The 20316-nt window shown below is 45.0% G+C and overlaps 2 protein-coding genes across 5 annotated transcripts in view; one reads left to right on the top strand and one right to left on the bottom strand.

The window, feature by feature from the left end:
- The first annotated feature begins 268 nt into the window (after nt 1-268).
- On the top strand, nt 269-14253 carry ASB8 (ankyrin repeat and SOCS box containing 8). 4 transcript variants are annotated; one of them, XM_077923878.1, is made up of 5 exons: nt 334-390; nt 3682-3767; nt 5798-5960; nt 9374-9478; nt 11274-14253. In XM_077923878.1, exons 3-5 carry the CDS (start codon nt 5844-5846, stop codon nt 11901-11903), a joined length of 852 nt encoding a protein of 283 aa, XP_077780004.1. In that variant the 5' UTR covers nt 334-390; nt 3682-3767; nt 5798-5843; the 3' UTR covers nt 11904-14253. The 4 variants fall into 4 exon arrangements, with proteins under 4 accessions (XP_028565552.1, XP_077780004.1, XP_028565569.1 ...); XM_028709719.2 differs by lacking the exon at nt 3682-3767 and having other exon boundaries at nt 269-390; XM_028709736.2 differs by lacking the exons at nt 334-390; nt 3682-3767 and adding an exon at nt 419-510.
- An 878-nt stretch (nt 14254-15131) lies between these two features.
- LOC114586390 (ATP-dependent 6-phosphofructokinase, muscle type) overlaps nt 15132-20316 on the bottom strand; it is a 42918-nt gene continuing 37733 nt past the window's right edge. The window contains exons 21-22 of the mRNA XM_028709781.2: nt 16193-16298; nt 15132-15865 (exon numbers count right to left, since the gene is read on the bottom strand). Of these exons, the coding sequence (XP_028565614.1) occupies nt 15718-15865; nt 16193-16298 (254 nt within the window). The 3' untranslated portion in view covers nt 15132-15717. The remainder of the gene's footprint in view (nt 15866-16192; nt 16299-20316) is intronic.

Genomic DNA, 20316 nt, shown 5'->3' on the forward strand with positions numbered 1-20316 from the left:
CCTCCCGGGCCTAAAATTTAGCCAGGCCCCAAAAACGCCCCCGTGGGGGGAAGAAAGAGCCCAGCCTTTGACAGAAGCTGCTAAGCGGCGTATCCCTGGAACTCCCTTCGCCGGGGAAATACTGTATGACTTGTTCGGAGAGCCGCGAGAGGATTGGCAGGTAGAGGGAGGAGTGGGGCGGGCTTTACCATGAGACCCTCGGCAATGATTGGTGGAGACTGGTGGGAGGGCGGGGCCCGCTGAGACGGAGCGGAAAGAGCGTCTTCGCCCCGCGCCTGCCTGAGGGGTTGTTTCTTCTTTTTTACCGCTTCCGGGTCACTTGGGTCAGCGGCGCTTGAGGTTCCGGGGGCGCTGCTAGAGGGCGCGCGGGCCGGGGTCGACGCCGGGTCGGTGAGTGAGGCGGCGGCAGGGGCCAGGCAGGCCTCGCCCTGCGGTGCGGGGTCCGCTCCGTCTGGCCTCGGCGGACGGCGGAGGCGGCACCGCCGGGGAGGGGCGCTGGTGGGGCTGGTGGTGAGCGAGAGGCGACCCCTGGGACCCCCGCATGGGCGGTGCGACAACCCCCAGCACCACCACCTCTGGGCGGCCTCTGTGGGCTCCAGCTCGCCTCTTTCCCAACCGTTCGTTTCCATACCCAAAAATGTCTGCCACAACAACAGCAACAATTGTTGTTGTTTAGTCGTGTCCGACTCTTCGTGACCCCCTGGACCAGAGCACGCCAGGCACTCCTGTCTTCCACTGCCTCCCGCAGTTTGGTCAAACTCATGCTGGTAGCTTCGAGAACACTGTCCAGCCATCTCGTCCTCTGTCGTCCCCTTCTCCTTGTGCCCTCCATCTTTCCCAACATCGGGGTCTTTTCCAGGGAGTCTTCTCTTCTCATGAGGTGGCCAAAGTATTGGAGCCTCAGCTTCAGGATCTGTCCTTCCAGTGAGCACTCAGGGCTGATTTCCTTCAGAATGGATAGGTTTGATCTTCTTGCAGTCCATGGGACTCTCAAGAGTCTCCTCCAGCACCATAATTCAAAAGCATCAATTCTTTGGCGATCAGCCTTCTTGATGGTCCAGCTCTCACTTCCATACATCACTACTGGGCAAACCATAGCTTTAACTATACAGAACTTTGTTGGCAAGGTGATGTCTCTGCTTTTTAAGATGCTGTCTAGGTTTGTCCTTGCTTTCCTCCCAAGAAGCAGGTGTCTTTTAATTTCGTGGCTGCTGTCACCATCTGCAGTGATCATGGAGCCCAAGAAAGTAAAATCTCTCACTGCCTCCATTTCTTCCCCTTCTATTTGCCAGGAGGTGATGGGCCCAGTGGCCATGATCTTGGTTTTTTTGATGTTGAGCTTCAAACCATATTTTGCGCTCTCCTCTTTCACCCTCATTAAAAGGTTCTTTAATTCCTCCTCACAGCAACAATACAACAACAGAAATCCCGCCAAGCTTCTATGTTGTGCATGCAGAGATCTAGGTGGCTATAGAGAGAGAGAGGTATTCAAAATGTACATGGGCGTAGGCAGGGAGGGCATCTCCCCCCCCCCCCCCCGTCAAATAAAAAACCCCCACTTAATTTAGAAATTGTAGAAAGATTTTGGACAGGTTTTTCTGAGCACTTGGAGTCTAAAGAAAGTAATGTAAATTAACTGTTGTTGTGAGATTTCATTCCAAATCTGCTAGACAGAGCCAGACAGAGGATGATGACAGGTGGTGGTCCTGTCCCCACCCCCCAACATAAGTCCCGGCTACGCCCATGAAAATGTATAACCTTATATGTCAAGTTACATAGGGAGCCTGCGTGTGAGGCGAGGGTATGTGGCGATCAAGCAGCTTGCATTGAAATGCAGAAGGTAACGCAGAGGCAGTGCTTCTTAATTCAAAACCACAAGAGAGTCTTGTTGCCTGTTAAACATTTATGATGACATGCTTTGTTTGTGTGGTCTAGAGCCCATGTCATCAGGTGCGTGAAGTGTTCGCCCAGGTTAGCTGGCGTAGGCACTTGGGTGTAAGCAGTGAAGCGTAGGGGAAGCAAAATACAAGAATGCAAACTGACAATTATGTTAAAAACTTGCATATGTGTAAAGCACAGTGGTAGTCACAAAGAAGTGTTTAATGAGAACACAAACATTCTGGCGTTTGTAACCTATTTAACATCTGTAATAGGATGAAAAAGACTTGCCACAGAGACACACTGGTCCTCAAAGCTATTCTTCAGGTGGCATGCTAAGCTTGCTGCTGAAGAGTTCTGGGAATCTGAATTCTTGCTCATTACTTTGTGATCTTTCAGTTGGTCTTAACTGAAAGGTGTTAGTTAATCCTACTGCTATTTCTGAATTGTTTTCTAATTAACCAAAAGAGCTAACTGGCACCTCAGTCTGCTTACACTAAGGCTATTGGAAGACGTTTTATGTAGTAATATGTCAAATGGTGTCTAATGCATCCCTTGCATCAGGTCAACAGTGAAGCATACATGTTTCCTCTTTTAGTAGAAGTGCATCTCGGTATGAGCAGTGATACATGGCATGCATGTAATGTGTGACAGGGAAGGGATGCATCATGCATTGTGACTAAAGTGCTTTCGCCCAGAATACATTCAAGAGTTATAGGCAGGCAGTACAGCTGTCTGGGAGCTGGCAGAACTAGGCTGCTGAATGCTTGTTTGTTTGTTTCTCGTGGCTTGACAGCTATTCCCTTGCAGCACACCTTTTGGGAATTAGTGGTTTATTATTTTTCTGTTCCATCTCATTCCTAATTGGAAGGCAGTATCAGTCACAGCAATGTTCCACAGTTGCGTGTTTCTCTTGCTCCCCTTTTCTCCCCGAAATGGGGAGTGCATTTGTCTGCTTAGTTTACTTTCATCTTATATACAACCCTCTGTAGTCCTCTTGGCCACCTGAGTTGAGTAAAAAAGAAGGAATGCTTCTGACGGTATTTTATGTGTCACTGAGACTGCAGCATCTGTCTCTAGTTTAGATTACTGCAATGTATTATATGCCTTTAAAGATGGCTCAGAAACTGCAGCTGTGCAGAATTCAGTGGCCAGGTTGCTCACCGGCAGAAGTAGTTTCTGGGCTCAGTTCAAAATGCTGGTTGTGACCTAGGAAGCCTGGTGCTGCTCTGGACCTTAGTACTTCAGGGACTGCCTCTCCTCACATGAACCATTCTTCCCTCTGCATTCTTCATCTAAGGCCCTTCTCCATATGCCCCCTCCAAGGGAGGTGTGGAGGGTGGCAACAAGAGAAAGGGCCTTTTTAGTGGTGGCTCCCCCTTTATGGAATGTTCTCTCCAGGGAGGCAAGCCTTGTGCTCTCTTTGTTCTCACATGCTGGGCAAAAACATTGTTATGCATTTGGATCTTAATTTTCAGCTTACATTTTAGTGGGGTGGGACCTGTGTATATAGAGATACATACATATAATTTATTTTAGGTTGTTCATTTTTGTAAGTTGCTTTGAGTTTCTTTTTTCTTTTTTAAAAAGCAACTAATAATAATAAAGTGTGCCTGGTGCCACGCAGTTTTTCATCTTGTTTATAAAAACAAATTAGTGAGATGATGCTTGCATCACATATACTATAACTTAATAGCCTTGGGTCCTACTTGTACACTGCCAGCTTGCAAAACTGGAGCAGATTATTGAAATCAAGGTGACTTGCTGAATTGAATACTTTTATTCTGGTTGCAAAATTTGCAGGGCCTTGTATTTTTTCTTTAAAATTTGAAACCCTTCGAAAATGAAAACAAGAATGATGAAAAAGGAAGCACGATGTATTTTAAAAGGTAACTAGTCTAGGATGTAACACTTGCACAATAGATATGATTGAATCATGCAGTTTGGTTTCACTTTTTGTTCTTCCAAACATGCAAATAATGCAACCGGATCCTCCATATAAAAGTTCTGTTGCCTGCTGCCACAGTGTGCCTTGAATGTCTGCTATTTTTTCAGTATTGTTGCATTGCATATGAAGTCTTTTGGCAAGATATTGAGTGTTTGGCATGCTTATAGCCTAGAATGGGTTCCACACAGATTTCTCTTGTGAAGTGACTGCCCCAAAGTCATCCTGCATGAGAAAAACAGTGACAGTAATCTGCCAAAAATAACAGAGAACATCCATCGAGAATAAGCTTACCACCAGCCCCCTTCCCACTTAGTTTCCCCTTGTATTCTTCCAGTTCAGTACCCTTAGTTAATCCCCATCTTTTTATCTTTTTCACACTCACTCTCTTGTTGTCACTCAGTTGTTTCTCAAATGCCTTGGTACTTGTACATTTTGGCTCCTGAATGCCGAAAACCAAGAAGTAAGTGTTCCGGTTTTTGAACGTTCTTTGGAAGCCAAATGTCTGGCCCGGCTTCCGATTGAGTGCAGGAAGCTCCTGCAGCAAATTAGAAGCTGCACCTTGGTTTTCAAACGGTTCCGGGAGTCAAACAGACTCCTGGAACGGATTAAGGTTGACAACCAAAGTACCTGTACCACTGTACTTGGCTAACCAGGTCCCTTTAGAAAGCATGCCTCAGGTCCTGATTGTTTTAATTTGCTGTGCACTGAACAATTCAGAAGAGGCCATTAAAAAAGCAAACTCAAAAACTCCTCCACTGCTTCTGCTTCTGTTTATCTCTAGATTATTATCCCTGTGGTCAGGGTCCTGTTGCTTTAAAAAAACCCAGTGCAAAGCCTCTGTTGACTTTTAGGTCCTAAATACTGCAGGTTATCAGTATTGAATTTTACAGTGCAGAACCTCCTACTCACTTAAGTTTCAGATTCACCCATTTTGCAGTTTGCCATACAAACCATATTGGTTCACTGTGACCTCTGTTTTATAGTAAAAAATACCCACCTGTTCTCTTCCCATTGTCACAGTAACTTTATCACAGAATGATTTTCAGCCTTCTGTTTGTAGTGAAGTTGGGAGTAAAGTTGTACAGGTGTTGGATGACCTGTTCCTTAGCAAGTGAAAGGAAGATCAATACCAAGCAAACCCACTACACACAGTGACCCAGTGTTAATCTGTTAAAGCTGTATTGAGCCTGCCTGGCCGTCTTAAGAACAGTTGTAGCATGTGCTTCAGTTTGTCCTAGCCAAAGTATTAATATACCTGTCAAATAATTGGCCTTTCTAACCCAGCATTACCCCCTTTGACTGACTGGGGTTCTCTAAGCCTAAAGCAGAGATATTTCTTAGCTCTGCCCTGCTATTTTTTCAAAAATAATAGCTCAAAATGCATGGGGCATTGGATTTGGAAGGGGCAGTAGCAAAGTACTAGAGCACATGCGTCATATGCAGATGATCCCAAATTCTATCACCAGAGTCTTCAGTTAAATGGGCAGAACAAAAACCTATCCAGGAGACTACATAGAGCGGCTATTGGTCAAAATAAACCATGAGTGGAGGCTCAGAGGCTGAATGCCTGACTGTCTGGTCCTTGGGACTCTTCCCAGTCCATGCCTTTTGGCAGCCCTTGGGTGCTTTTGCCCAACTGCAATATGTCCTTGATGTGATCATGCCTCTTGCATGCCTGGGTGAGGTAAGTTGTGGGGTATGTGCACCTGAGTGTATGGAAACCTCTGGCTTCTGCATAGCTAAGTCACACCTGTTGCCCCATCCACTTCTTGCCTCTGGCATCACCCACCCTTGGCATGCAAACCATCACTTGATGCTGCAGTAATCTTGTGCTGGGCGAAATGTAACAAGAAGCCAAGTCTTTCCTTATTCACAATTTTTATTATTAATAGGTGTTGTTCCCTTGAACTTCCGTGCGCTTTCTTCCTTTTTAAAGCTTTCTTCTGCATTTCTCTTTTGTCTCCACCACAGGCAACATTGAGCATGTGAATTAACCCAAGGAAACTTGAGTTCCAGTATGTGGTATATTATGCAGAGCATTCAGAGTAAATATTCTTTGTCGGAGCGCTTGATCCGGACTATTGCAGCCATCCGATCCTTCCCGCATGACAATGTCGAAGACCTTATCAGGAGGGTATGTTGGAAGACTACAGAGACGTGTTAGCTCTGGAAGTTGTGTTTTGGAATCTCCAAAAAACCTCTGTGTGTCTTGGTTCAGTTATATGGCTCAGCTACAGTCCTAGGCAGGATTTCCTTTGGGCTGCTGTTTGTTTCACTTTTAAACCAGGGTTAATGAGTTTAAGAGGTGGGGACCAATCCTGTGCATCCACGGTAACATATGGTGCATCTTTCTGCAAACTGCCTTCGGGGTGAGGGAGAGAGAGACACGGCTTCATTAGTGTAACAATTTGTTTCCCCTCTGGGATGGGACGGTAACCATTCATTTTATACTTCTATAAAAGTAAAGGAATGCACTTGAGGCCATAATAATAATAATAATAATAATAATAATAATAATAATAATAATAATAATTTATTATTTGTGCCCCGCCCATCAGGCTGGGTTTCCCCAGCTCAGGGGACTGCAACCCGCGGCTCCGGAGCCGCATGTGGCTCTTTTACACCTTTGCCATGGCTCCGGGGCGGATACTAGCGAGGGGAGGAGGAGCATTGTGCGCCCCGACACTCCCCACTGTGGCAGGCGCTGTACTGGCTGTGACGTCGCATGGGGGCGGTGCGTGCATTAGTCACACACCATCCCGACGTCACCTTCCCGCCCGCCCGCTACATTGTAAGGGGCATGTACGCTGGTCACTGTTTTGAAGGGGAGTGAAGAACACACACACAAAAAAAGGTAACTTGTTAATTTAATGTTTATTTCTATGAGGAGGAGTAATTCTGAGGGGTCAAACAAAGAAATAATAAAAAAGTGACAAAAAAGTTATTTTTATAATGACGAGTTTTGCGGCTCCCAGTTTTTTTTTCTTCGGAAACGGGTCCAAGTGGCTCTTTTTGTCTTAAAGGTTGCAGACCCCTGCCCCAGCCACTCTGGGCGGCTTCCACAAAGACCAAAAATACACTAAGATAGGGTGGCATTAACCTGCTTCCTGTTCCTAGTGAACCTAGAGCAGAACAGCACTGTCTGGAAATGGCCAGCATGGGCTGCTTTTGCTGCATTAGAGGAGAAAGATCTCCTTACTTCCTTTTAACTTCTATTTCCCCCTGCTTTTCTCAAGCAGGCCAGAACAAATGTGCTGTGCTGTAACTGACCACACAGATACCAGTGGTTGAGCATGTAATAGACACTTGAACTGAAGTTGCGCTCTGTGAAGTATGCATTATGTCATACAGCCAAGATAGCCCAGATCTTAATCATCTGTATATTGTGGCCACTGCTGTATTTTGGACTACAGCCGTAGGGATAGGAATCCTCCTTTCTGATGGGTGAGGTTATGTCAGTTGTGCCTGCTTGCTAACCTGCCCTTGATACATCTTAAGTGTAAATCTAAACTACTGAATATTTTTAGAGTGTATGTACAGCAGACAGCTTACAGTGAGTAGAGGCAAGTTTGGAAGAACATTAAAACAATTTTACTGGCCGGATAGCTGTTCCTTGTTGCCCACAAATCTGGGGGAGTCAAGAGGTGATCCATGTGGATTTTGGCTCTATAAAGGTTGCGAAGCAACCCTATTAGCGGATTAGCGCTATTAGCGGTTTAGCGGCTTAGCGGCTATTAAAGGCTTAGCGGCTTAGCGCCTAAAAGGCTATTAGCGGCTTAGCGGCTTAGAAAAAGGGGGGGAAGCGGGGGGGAAATCGCAAGACTCGCAAGACGTTTTCGTCTTGCAAAGCAAGCCCATAGGGAAAATCGTCTTGCAAAGCAACTCAAAAATGGAAAACCCTTTCGTCTAGCGGGTTTTTCGTCTTGCGAGACATTCGTCTTGCGGGGCACCACTGTAGATGTTAATTTTAGTCTCAGTGTTAAATAGTATTGAATAGTGTTCCTCAGGCCAGTTTAAATGTGACATTTCTGATATTCAAAAGAATATGTAGTCAGTCTTTAGCTCCAAAGGGCAGTGCTAAGACTACTTCAGTTTCTGATTTCTCAGCACTTGTAGTCACAGAGCTCCACGTTAGGTTTGATTGATGCTGCCAACTGCTTTGCTATATTAATTCCCAGGTACTTAGTCTGCCAGAGCCCATTAAATGTACTATAAGTCAGCCTGTTGGCCAAAGAGCCCATGGAAGCTGATACGGTTCTTGATGTTCGTTTGCTATCCTCCTTCTTCCTCTCCCTGCTGTTAAATAAAATATAAGATAGTAATCTTTCCAGAATGCATACGGTAACAGTGTTGTACATAAATAAAAATAGCTAGAGGCTTGGGCATGAATCTGTTTGGTAAGACAGAAACACAAGGGAAGGGAAAAGAAGAGGGAGGCCTGTTTGGAGACGCCAGAGTTAAGAGATTAGCTTTTTAAAGCAGGTGTTTGAAAATACAGGTGGTGACCATTTTAGGCAAGTTCAATTTACATGTGACCACCGACGTGTGGGTCCTTTTGGACCCAGAATAGGACAGAATTGGGACAGAGTGGGCTTATGCATGTGGGGGCCAGGAACAGAACCCCCGTGCAAAACAGTTGTCTTCTGTATATTATAATTCTCTCTGGGAGAGAAGGGGGAAAGCAAGCTTTGGCTGAAGGCTGGGGTCAGCTGATCACTTGACTATGGCTTCTCAATATACCGTACATCTGAAGTACACAGAAGAAAAACCCTTTAGGTTTAATTGTCACTCAGTTCCCCTGAGTACAACCTGTGTTGCTAGCAATAAAATCCATGTCATTAAATATGAGCAATCCATACAGTTCCTTGTGACATGAGGAGACCCCAAGATGTTAATGGAAACAGGCCACAGTCTGAACCTGAGCTCCTTGTCTCATTGGCTGTTCTCCATAGTAGAGTCTAAAGAGGAAAGAAGATGCCGTTCTTTGCTTTCCCAGCTTCCTCAAGTAAATGGAGCAGGCCTTGCGGGAGGCAATTTCTCTCCCATTTTTTAGCCGCCTTTGGAATGCTACGGCAATAAATAAATAGCTGTGAGAGTAATAAATATGAAGAGACTGATATGGATTTGGGGTTTAGATTTTTGGCTTAAATCACAGAGACGCACCATAAATATGAAGTACCCCAATCGCTTGCTATCAGATGGCAAATGTGTACAGTGGTACCTCGGGTTACGAACGTAATTTGTTCTGGAGGTCTGTTCTTAACCTGAAACTGTTCTTAACCTGAAGCACCACTTTAGCTAATGGGGTCTCCTGCTGCCGCCACACCGCCGGAGCACGATTTCTGTTCTCATCCTGAAGCAAAGTTCTTAACCCGAGGTACTATTTCAGGGTTAGCGGAGTCTGTAACCTGAAGCGTATGTAACCTGAAGCCTGTGTAACCCGAGGTACCACTGTATTGCAAAAGTTATTCATGATCCACTGAGATCAGAAATAAATAAGCTGGCAGAACCTCTCTTACTGTGCTTTCCCAATCTGTGTTCTTCCAGGGAGCAGATGTTAACTGTATGCACGGTACCCTGAAGCCATTGCACTGTGCTTGCATGGTTGCTGACGCCGACTGCATTGAACTGCTCTTGGAAAAAGGAGCTGAGGTAAGAAGAGCCTATTTAAGAACAGATCCAGCAAACCTACTCATATATGACAGATGTGAGGGGGTTTGTAGAGCACTTCTGAATGTTCAAAGGGGTTCTTATATGTTATCCTTATGATAGACCACACACACACACACACACACACACACACACACAGACACACACACACACATCCTGATCACAGTATTACATACCACACAACTAGATTGAGACATATTCCTTTAGATGCAAGAGCTTGGAGGGGGGAAACAGGGTTTTCTGTGTTTTCAAAGCCTTCTGGGGGCTGAGGTCGAGTGGTAAGGAAATGTGCCATTTTGGGAATCATAGGGTCAAGCCCTCTTGGGCATAGTGAATGGCTTGCACAGTTGTTGGGATCCTGACCGTTATTTTGAATAGGTGGCTGGAGTTTAGCTCTCTGGCTCAAAAATTATTTGCCTGATTGATCGACATGGCCCAGTTTAGTCCTGTGCCAGTTTGATCATCTGTCGAATCATGGGCAGTCTGGTTTTTGGGGGGGTTTGCTGCCCCTCAGTAATAGTCATATTCTCTTGTGTGTGTTTGCTTCAGCATTGCCTTTAATTCTGATGAAAGTTTTTACAGGTAGGAAAACGACAAGGCCCCAAGACCAAATGTGTCATCGTCATCATCATCATCATCCTGGGTTTTAGAATTCCTAAAATGAGATTATAAAAATAAGATTATCAAATCTCAGTGGCTTTTAGGTTTGGAACCAAACAGCTGTCTATGAATAGAAGGGCTCCTTCTGTCCACAGAAGGCTTTTATTTATTTAATTTATAAAATTTATACACCACTTGAATGTAAAAAACAAAAAAAAAAAAACCCCCCACAAAAATCCCAGTTCAGGGATGCTGGTGGTAAAGTGAAGGGAATAGATTTTCTTCCATTTCCCCCTGCAGCAACCCCCTGTCCCCTTACTGTTCGCTCTGGTGTTACATCATTTCAGAGCAGACATTTGAAGGGCACAAGGGGAATTATCAAAAGTCAACTTCCTCTGCCTTCTGCTGCCAGGAAGAAAGTCTGGATCCAAGTTAAGTTCTCAAGGAATTAGTGAAAGTTGCCATCCTCTTACAGAGCTCAGGGCCTGGAGAACATAGTAAACTTGCCTGTGCTGGATTACAACAAGCCTTCATCTCCTCCAGCATTTTTCTTTGACGGTGGTTAGTTAAATAGCATCCCTCCTGAATCCCTGTTGTGCACTGCTTAGAAACTGCAGTGACGGAATTATTTAAATAAATATTGGCCCCTGGAATCTCACACACAGAGCAAGATGGGAGATGGTCGTTTCCTTTCCGTTTGCTGTTACTAAAAAATAAGGGCCAGAGCAGCAGCATGATACAGTGGTACCTTGGGTTACGAACGTAATTTGTTCTGGAGGTCTATTCTTAACCTGAAACTGTTCTTAACCTGAAGCACCACTTTAGCTAATGGGGCCTCCTGCTGCCACTGCGCCGCTGCTGCACAATTTCTGTTCTCATCCTGAAGCAAAGTTCTTAACCTGAGGTACTATTTCTGGGTTAGCGGAGTCTGTAACCTGAAGCATATGTAACCCGAGGTACCACTGTACTTGAGAGTTTTCTTTTGAGATCTGCTTCAGGGGAAACTCATTGAATGGGTCCGGTATTAGAGTGAGGATCATGGGACAAGTGTTTTGGCTGATGGGGATTGCAGTGGAATTATTCCACTACCCATCTATCTTAGCCAAGTTTTGGTTCATTTTCCTCTTGCTGAGAATAAATTCCAAACACCTGAATAATCCTGTCTCTGCTTTTTCAGGTCAATGCCCTTGACGGCTACAACCGAACAGCACTTCACTATGCAGCGGAAAAGGACGAGACCTGCGTAGAGATCCTGTTAGAATATGGGGCAAATCCCAATGCTCTGGATGGCAACAAGGACACGCCACTGCATTGGGCCGCCTTCAAGAACAATGCTGAATGTGTCCGAACACTCTTAGAAAGCGGCGCCTTTGTCAATGCTCTGGATTACAACAACGACACCCCCCTGAGCTGGGCAGCGATGAAGGGAAACCTGGAGAGTGTAAGCATCCTTCTGGAATACGGGGCAGAGGTCCGGGTGGTCAATATGAAGGGGCAGACTCCGATTTCGAGGTTGGTTGCCCTGCTGGTCAGAGGACTCGGCACCGAGAGGGAAGACTCCTGCTTCGATCTCCTCCACAGAGCCGTGGGACACTTTGAGTTGCGGAAGAACGGCACGATGCCCCGCGAAGTCACGCGGGATCAGCAACTCTGCGAAAAGCTCACCACCCTGTGCTCCGCCCCGGGCACCTTAAAGACGCTGTCGCGCTATGCTGTGCGCCGCAGCCTGGGAGTCCAGTTCCTGCCTGATGCAGTGAAGGAGCTGCCTCTGCCAGAATCTCTGAAAGAGTATGTGTTGCTTAAATGACAGCTAAAGCCTCGCAAGGCTCTTTTAAGAGCTCACTTTGGTTGACTTACTGTGCAGCTCCTTTCCTGGTGCTTTCAACTGACTGTAGCAGTGATATGAAGTAGTTTTTTTGCAGATCAGTGTGTAACCGCACAGGGGATACTGGTTCTGACATTGGCTGGTGGTTTCCCTTAGTTTCTCATTTTTCCCCCTTCTTTTCTTCACTGAGAGAGGCTGGAAGGTGTAATGTCTGGTTCTTGAGAAAGAACCCTGCTCTTCGCCTCCTGCAGCAGTTCTTCCCTGAATTCCTAGATCTGATTTCTCCTGAGAATCTTTCGCACAAAGGGAAGGTGGAGCTACGTATCAGGCTGAAGGAGGAGGTGGTGGGGAAGGCACAAAAGCCGAATTATTGGTGACCTTCCTGCTTCTGGCTTTACACTCTTGAGTCAGCAGGCCTGTCTTGCCATTTCATTTTCTGCTGCAAGGTAAAGTGGCTTGATGGATTGGAACAATGGCAGCCCTTCTCTGTTACACTGCACCCTTTGCGTCTCTCCTATCCACTCATCAGATTGGCAGGAGAGGGAGAATTCTCTCCAAAGTAGTGGATCATGTTTTGATACTTTGGCCAGATCTTCATGTGCAGCAGAATGAAATTCCACCACAAATCCCAAGGTGGTAGTGGACTGTCTCACTTCAGACTGTAGGTGGAGAATATGATTTGTGAATGGCCCTTGGCTGGGAGCCAGGTTGAGGAACCAAACCCCTGCAAGTAGAAAGCAGATGCCTCAGGGCAAACAAGTTCTTCAGCAGTCCTTTATTTGCTGTCCGAATGTAAAGTGATAATGTAAAGCAAAAGCAGTGTGCAGGTTCAAACCGACACTCTGAGATGATAATCTTCCTTTCAATCATGTTCTCCTGCATGTTTAGATCCACCCTTCATCGGGGAAGGGTTCAGCTGAGCTCCAGAAAGCAGGCCAGTCAGGCTAAATCACAGTGAGTTTTTTCTTTAAAAAGTCAAATAGCAAGATAGGTACAAGAAGTACATGTGTGAGATTTGTACCCTGAATGATAAGGAAGTTGGTTGCCGTCTACATAGTGTGCTCGTGTATCTTATTTATGGCTTTAGAGCTTAGTAAGCATATTCTTCCGTCTCCTTGCAGTTTGAAAGTGGGTCTCAGCGCCCTGTGTTGAGCCTCATTGAACTACAGTTCCCATCATCCCTGGCCATGCTTGCTGAGGCTGATGAGAATTGTAGTTCAGCAACATCTGGAGGGTCATAGGTTTATAGCTGTTCAGTTAATTTCTGGTTTGCTGTCACATTACTCAATTTCAGCTGTGCTTTACTGTGTTTTCCTTAATTAGCAACACAGTGTTCACGGGGTAGGGGGTATTTTAGTACTTAAAACACTGCTTCATTCAAAAAAACCTCTAAAGGTTTCAAGGTGTTTCCATCCAACACAAGTCCCTTTAGTGTCCGAGCAACAGTAAAAGTTTATTACTACCTGCAGCTATGAATCCTGCATTTATTTACAGCAAATTGATTAGAGGACAGAAGCAACATCTGAGCCCACGTGCTGTCGCAAATCTCCCAAGGTTTTGGACCAGCTTTTGTTTGCTCAGTCCAGTTCTTAAACTCCGATAGCTGACACACAGGGTTTTCCCTGATTGTAAAATTATAGCTATATTTCAATTTACACTCTAGGATAACCTAATTTCCTTAGATCACGGGGAAGGATGGATAGCCCAGTGATACTGTTGCCTGAAGGCCCAGCTCCTTCTACTTTCAGCCAAGGCTTAAAAATGAAATGAATTTTTTCTGAGGATAGGAGATGCTTCTAGGATTCCCTTACATCCCTCAGGATATCGCTGTTGGTTGGGTAGGGAGTGTGAACTAATTCTGAGCAGTGAATGTATCCAACTGGGCACCGTAAATTTTCAAGGCAGTGTGGGATTGCTCTAATCACTTGGTAAAATGAACAGTGTCCTAAGCCATGAGTCGGGTGGTTAAAAGGCTGTTTCATATAAGGAGAGCCATAACCTTATATGGAGATGTAGTTCTTTCCATTCACAGGCAATCCAGAAACATTGCACCATACTTTTAAGAACAACCGAAATCATGTCTTCCTTATAACAGTGGCAATGCAGTTGCCATTCACTCTGGGAACACCTCTCTCCCATTGAGTTAAGCCTACCTGAGTACATGCTGGACAGTCAGAAGCCACATATTGGGAGGAACAAATCATGCCATGAGCTCAAAATCCCCTTTGCCCAAGTGTTTGGTTGCTATGGAGGAAGAAGGTTCGTTAGGTGAGCAAATAACTTGTGTGGAGTATTAAAAGTTTGCTAATTAAAAATGGTGGTGTAGAAGCAATTTATTTTGCTGTGTGTTTTCATTGTGAGAGTGTCATGCTGCTGGTCTCCTGCTATTTCCTCTTGCCATCTCTCCAGCAGATAGCTGTCAGATTGCCGCACCACCACGAACCCAGAAGTCTTTCTGGTGTACACAGTATGGCATAATACAGCAACTAACCTGGATTCTATTTAATGTGGAGTGGGTTTTGCCAAAGGAAGAGGATGACAACATCAAACACTTCCCTTTTCAGTAAGGATAAGTAGCTGGGAAGAAATGTATACAAACAGTTCCTGCCTCTATCATGTTTTGGAGTGATTTTTTTTAACTGTGCATCTAACACCACTGCCAGTGAAACATTTCCCTGAGTTTTATTGTCAGTTTTGTAAGTTTATTAAATGTAATGGGACCCCTGACCATTAGGTCCAGTCGTGGCCGACTCTGGGGTTGTGGCGCTCATCTCGCTTTACTGGCCAAGGGAGCCGGCGTACAGCTCCCGGGTCATGAGGCCAGCATGACTAAGCCGCTTCTGGCGAACCAGAGCAGCGCACGGAAACACCATTTACCTTCCTGCCGGAGCGGTACCTATTTATCTACTTGCACTTTGATGTGCTTTCGAACTGCTAGGTTGGCAGGAGCAGGGACCGAGCATCGGGAGCTCACCCCGTCACGGGGATTCGAATCGCCGACCTTCTGATTGGCAAATCCTAGGCTCTGTGGTTTAACCCAGGTGATAGCCAGGTGCAAAATGTGCCTGGCAAGTTTTGAATGCTGGGTGCCAGTTGGCTGCTTGGTTTTTTAAACTCTCCCATACCTGCAGTCCAACTCCCCCTGCATTGTGCATGTTACTGAAGAAGGAAAAAAAGATGGTGTTGAAATGGCAGATCCAAACAGCAACCTTTAGTGAAACAGTTCCCATTTTATTTTCAGCATTTGGAAGAGCTTGAATCACAAAGCTATAATTTACCCCAGCTGTGGGTTCTGGGTAGCTGCCGCTGTTCAGAGGAGAGGGCCTGATAGCAAAATAATATATTCAGTCCAGTCCAGATTTCAACATGATGAACGTAAGCTGAAATGACCATTCCTGTTTGAAATCCCCACTCCACCCTCAGACAGAGGGCCACCTAACCTTATAAGCACCAGTAAAGCAGAAGAAAAAGTAGACCTGGTGCCTGAATAGAAGACCACCAGGAGCCCCATGTCAGCGGTCTTGAGCTTTCTAAAAGGAAGAGTAGAATATAATAACATACATTTCCCTTTAACTCATTCATTCACATACTGCAGATATGGCACTAGATGACATGGCACTAGATGACATTTGGTGTTGCCTCCTCCATTTATGGCAGGCATGCAGTCCCAGTCATTACACAAAACACTAGATGAGACAGCTGCATGCTAAACTGGGGAAGGGGACTGAAAAAAATAAATACTTTGCTTTAGAGGTCTCCTTAAGTGTCAGAACTAAAAGGGAGAGCTGCTAGCTGTTCACAGGGCGCCTTCTCCGGATACTCTCTTGCGAGTGATATGTTCTATTTGAGCTGTCTCAGAGGTATCCAACTCAATCTTGTACTTGGCAAGAATCTTCAAGATGGGACGAAGCTTCAGCCACCACTGTGTTCTGGGGATGCGGTGCCTGTTGGAAAGAGAGAGAGATCATGAGCGTTTCAGGACACACCTAAGAACAATCAGAAGAGCCTTGTTGGAGCAATTCAAAGGCCCATCGTAGTCCAGCCTATGGAAAGCCTTGAAGCACAATTGATTCCATGGCTCTGACACAATCGTTCATTTTGCAAAATGGCTCAGCCTTGGGGAGTCTTTAGCAACCACTTCTGCATTATTATTTTTAGCGAGGTTCTTGGGCTTCTAACAGATATATTGTGGATTGCAGATTACCGTGACTGCAGGTGCAGATTCTGGCTCACTTACTGACCTGAGTTTACAACACAGAGGAGACACTTACTCAAAATCGGTCTGCTCTTTGAGTTCGGAGAGGGGCTGGAATACAAGGGCCCGTCTGCGCATGCCCAGGAGGCAAGCTGAATCAGGGCTGTTGGCAAAGATGCGACCTGAAAAAAGAAACCGTTGGGAAATGCTCATCAAATTCATTATCTGGAAAAATGAGGACTTGGCGTGTTTATTGCTTAATATTCTTAGATACCCTGGAAAGATTTTATTCTGGAATGCAGACTAAACATTAATAAATAGTTCAGCAAAGCAGTAATAATACTCTCAAGGAAATCTTCTGGAATTTAATATCTGGGTGTAATTTATGCCTGTTCATGTGAAAGAGATTGGTGGCAAAAAGTAAGTTACAAGTTAAATTCAACTATTTGTCTACAGTTAAAATGCATAAGCTTCCGTTAATCATAAAAGTCCTTGACTACTCTTGAACATAATTTCTTAGGGTGGTGAGCAATTGACAATAAAATTAAAACGATGGCAAAATCTGTACTGGTTTTATACTGGGGGGGGGGGACCCAGACACACCCCTCCCCCACAATTTGCTTTTAATGCATTATGTAGCCCTGGGAAAAGAGTGAATTTGCCAGATTTCCCCAAGTATTAGGATGCATGTAGGATTGCTACTATTTGGGAATGGTTCAACTGTGTGAGATGAGAAGATTAAGAAGAAATGTGAATTTATCAAATTTTAAAGAACATAGTAAAGTATCATGTCAGGAGAGATCTTAACATACTATGTCAAAATCCATGTTTGTGAGCAGATATGCAGTATAGCCAGAGTGTTCTGGGTGATGTTGTATTAGTTATCACTGCTGAATTTATTGTGTTTAAGTTTTTTTAAAAAATACTGATGATTGTTTACTGCTTTATTTTGTTTGTATTTTTATCAATGCCACAGTGGGTGATAGCTAGCTGAAACCCTGCTCAGAATAGATCAGTGTTTCCCAACCTTGTGCCTCCAGCTGTTTTTGGACTACAATTCCCATCATCCCTTGCCACTGGTCTTGCTAGTCAGGGATGATGGGAGTTGTAGTTCAAAAACAGCTGGAGGCACAAGGTTGGGAAACACTGGAATAGATCAACTGAACTCAATAGGCCTAATTACAGATGGGTAGCCGTGTTGGTCTGCCATAGTCAAAACAAAAAAAATTCCTTCCAGTAGCACCTTAAAGACCAACTAAGTTAGTTCTTGGTATGAGCTTTCGTGTGCATGCCACACTTCTTCAGGTACTGCATGCACACGAAAGCTCATACCAAGAACTAACTTAGTTGGTCTTTAAGGTGCTACTGGAAGGAATTTTTTTTGTTTCAATAGGCCTAAGTTATTTAAGTTCATTCATTGCAGTAGGTCTTCTCTGAGTATGAGGAACGTTGGCTATCACCCACTTATTGCGCTTTAAATAGCATTCATAAACCACCCTGAGAACCTCTGTTGTTGAAGGGAATCTAAAGGGTTAATAAAGAAAATAAACTTGGCCCAGAATTGTCTCCATATACATTCTGAACGTACCGTATTTTTTGCACCATAACACTCACTTTTTCCCTCCTAGAAAGTAAGGGGAAATGTCTGTGCGTGTTATGGAGGGAATGCCTACGGGTGGCATGCCTACGGATTTTCCTCCTCTAAAAACTACGTGCGTGTTATGGTTGGGTGCGTGTTATAGAGCGAAAAATACGGTATATCCAATGAATATACAATGAATATTATATACAATACTATATACTCCATATACAATGAATACTAGGTAATAATAATAATAATAATTAATAATAATTAATAATAATTAATAATAATTAATAATAATTAATAATAATAATTAAAAAAAAATTTTATTTATATCCCGCCCTCCCCAGCTGAAGCGGGCTCAGGGCGGCTAACAACAATAAAACAGTACAACACAACACAACACTCTAAAATCATTCATTATAAAATTAATTCAAATCAAACCAAAGGCAACCATTTGGCCAGAGCTCCACGAAGATTGCCGAAGGAGGGAGTCAGGCTGTGCCCTGGCCAAAGGCCTGGTGGAACAGCTCTGTCTTGCAGGCCCTGCGGAAAGATGTCAAGTCCCACAGGGCCCTAGTCTCTTGTGATAGGGTGTTCCACCAGATCGGAGCCACAGCCGAAAAAGCCCTGGCTCTAGTTGAGGCCAGCCTAACCTCTCTGTGGCCTGGGACATAAATTCTTACAGTCCTAGAAGGCACCATTCCCCCCCCCCCCAGTTGCTCTTATTTTAATATTAATTAGAAAATATGAATTAATTGGTTAATTATCAGGAAGGACTTTTGTGTATGTGAAGAAAGCGTTAACTGGTAAAATCTATACACACAGGTCCTGATGGGTGACCACAGTGCGTTCCATGGAAATCTTTAGTTAGGTAAGGGATGCATAATAAGTCTATGATTTCCTATGGAAATATTTCTAAGGCAGGATTTGTCCCGTCTCTTTCCCCCCTCTCCATGGTTTCTTTCTGAAACGGCTGCAGCCAAAAGAAAAAAAATTGATCTCTTGATTTGTCCTCCCCACCCTTGCCTCCAACCAACCCTTGCTTCCACCAACCAGCAAAGCACAAGCGAACAAGGAATCTGGTTGTCTGGATATCTGACTCTGCAGAAAGATTAGCAAGGTTTGGGCATAATTCTTTATGTGTGGAGAAGTGAATTTTCGGGTAGCAGGAACTGTGTGTACAGTCCCCTGCAAATGTTGGGCTCCAACTTCCATCATCCAGGCCCATTGACCATGCTGTCTGGGTCTGATGGGAGTTGGTGTCAAACAATATTTTCAGGGCTACAGGCTCCTCCAGTATACCTGAAGGAGCGTCTCCACCCCCATTGTTCTGCCCGGACGCTGAGGTCCAGCGCCGAGGGCCTTCTGGCGGTTCCCTCATTGCGAGAAGCAAAGCTACAGGGAACCAGGCAGAGGGCCTTCTCGGTAGTGGCGCCCGCCCTGTGGAACGCCCTTCCAGCAGATGTCAAAGCGATAAACAACTACCTGACATTCAGAAGACATCTTAAGGCAGCCCTGTTCAGGGAAGTTTTTAACGTGTGATATTTTAGTGTATTTTTGGTTTCTATGGAAGCCGCCCAGAGTGGCTGGGGAGGCCCAGCCAGATGGGCGGGGTATAAATAATAAATTATTATTATTATTATTATTATTATTATTATTATTATTATTATTATTATTATTTAACAGCATCCGTGTTCCAACAGCGGCCAGCCAAATGCCTCTGGGATGTCCACAGGCAGGGCCTGAAGACCACAGCTCCCTCTCCTTTGCTGCCCATGTAACTGATATCACCATCCATTAAAATACAGTTTTAGCCAGAGGGTCTTCAAGATTGGCTTACAAAATCAATCAAACAAACAAAAAACTCGCCAGTAATGAAACACAATACAGTGCATCAGGTGAACATTAAAAATGTAAGTGAGACCGGAATCGGCACCGTATTTTTCGCTCTATAAGACGCACTTTTCCCCTCCTAAAAAGTAAGGGGAAATGTGTGTGTGTCTTATGGAGCGAATGCAGGCTGCGCAGCTATCCCTGAAGCCAGGAGAGCAAGAGGGATTGGTGCGCACTGATCCCTCTTGCTCTCCTGGCTTCAGGGATAGCCGCCCGAAGCCTCTTCAGGGCAACGGGAGGAACGCTCCCCCTGCCCTGAAGAGGCTTGGTACGGCTATCCCAGAAGCTAGAACAGCAAGAGGGACTGCTGCTTTCGCTGCACAGCGATCCCTCTTGCTGTTCTGACTTCGCTTCACTGGAGAGGCTCTGCGCAGCTTTCCCTCTCTGCGCAGCGCCCCTTCAGCAAAGCGGGAGGAGAAACAGAGCCCCTTCCATTTCTCCTCCCGCTTTGCTGGAGAGGCGCTGCGCAGAGAGAGAGAGAATTTTTTTCTTTTTGTTCTCCTCTAAAACTAGGTGCGTCTTATAGAGCGAAAAATACGATAATTCCCCAAAACAGGCAGCGCCAAAGGCGTGGGAATGCTGCATCCAAAAAGGGTTAATGCTGTAGCATAGAACAGTGTTTCCCAACCTTGTGCCTCCAGCTGTTTTTGGACTACAATTCCCATCATCCCTTGCCACTGGTCTTGCTAGTCAGGGATGATGGGAGTTGTAGTTCAAAAACA

This window comes from Podarcis muralis, chromosome 2 (assembly GCF_964188315.1).
Source record: "Podarcis muralis chromosome 2, rPodMur119.hap1.1, whole genome shotgun sequence".
Taxonomy (NCBI): Eukaryota; Metazoa; Chordata; class Lepidosauria; order Squamata; family Lacertidae; genus Podarcis; species Podarcis muralis.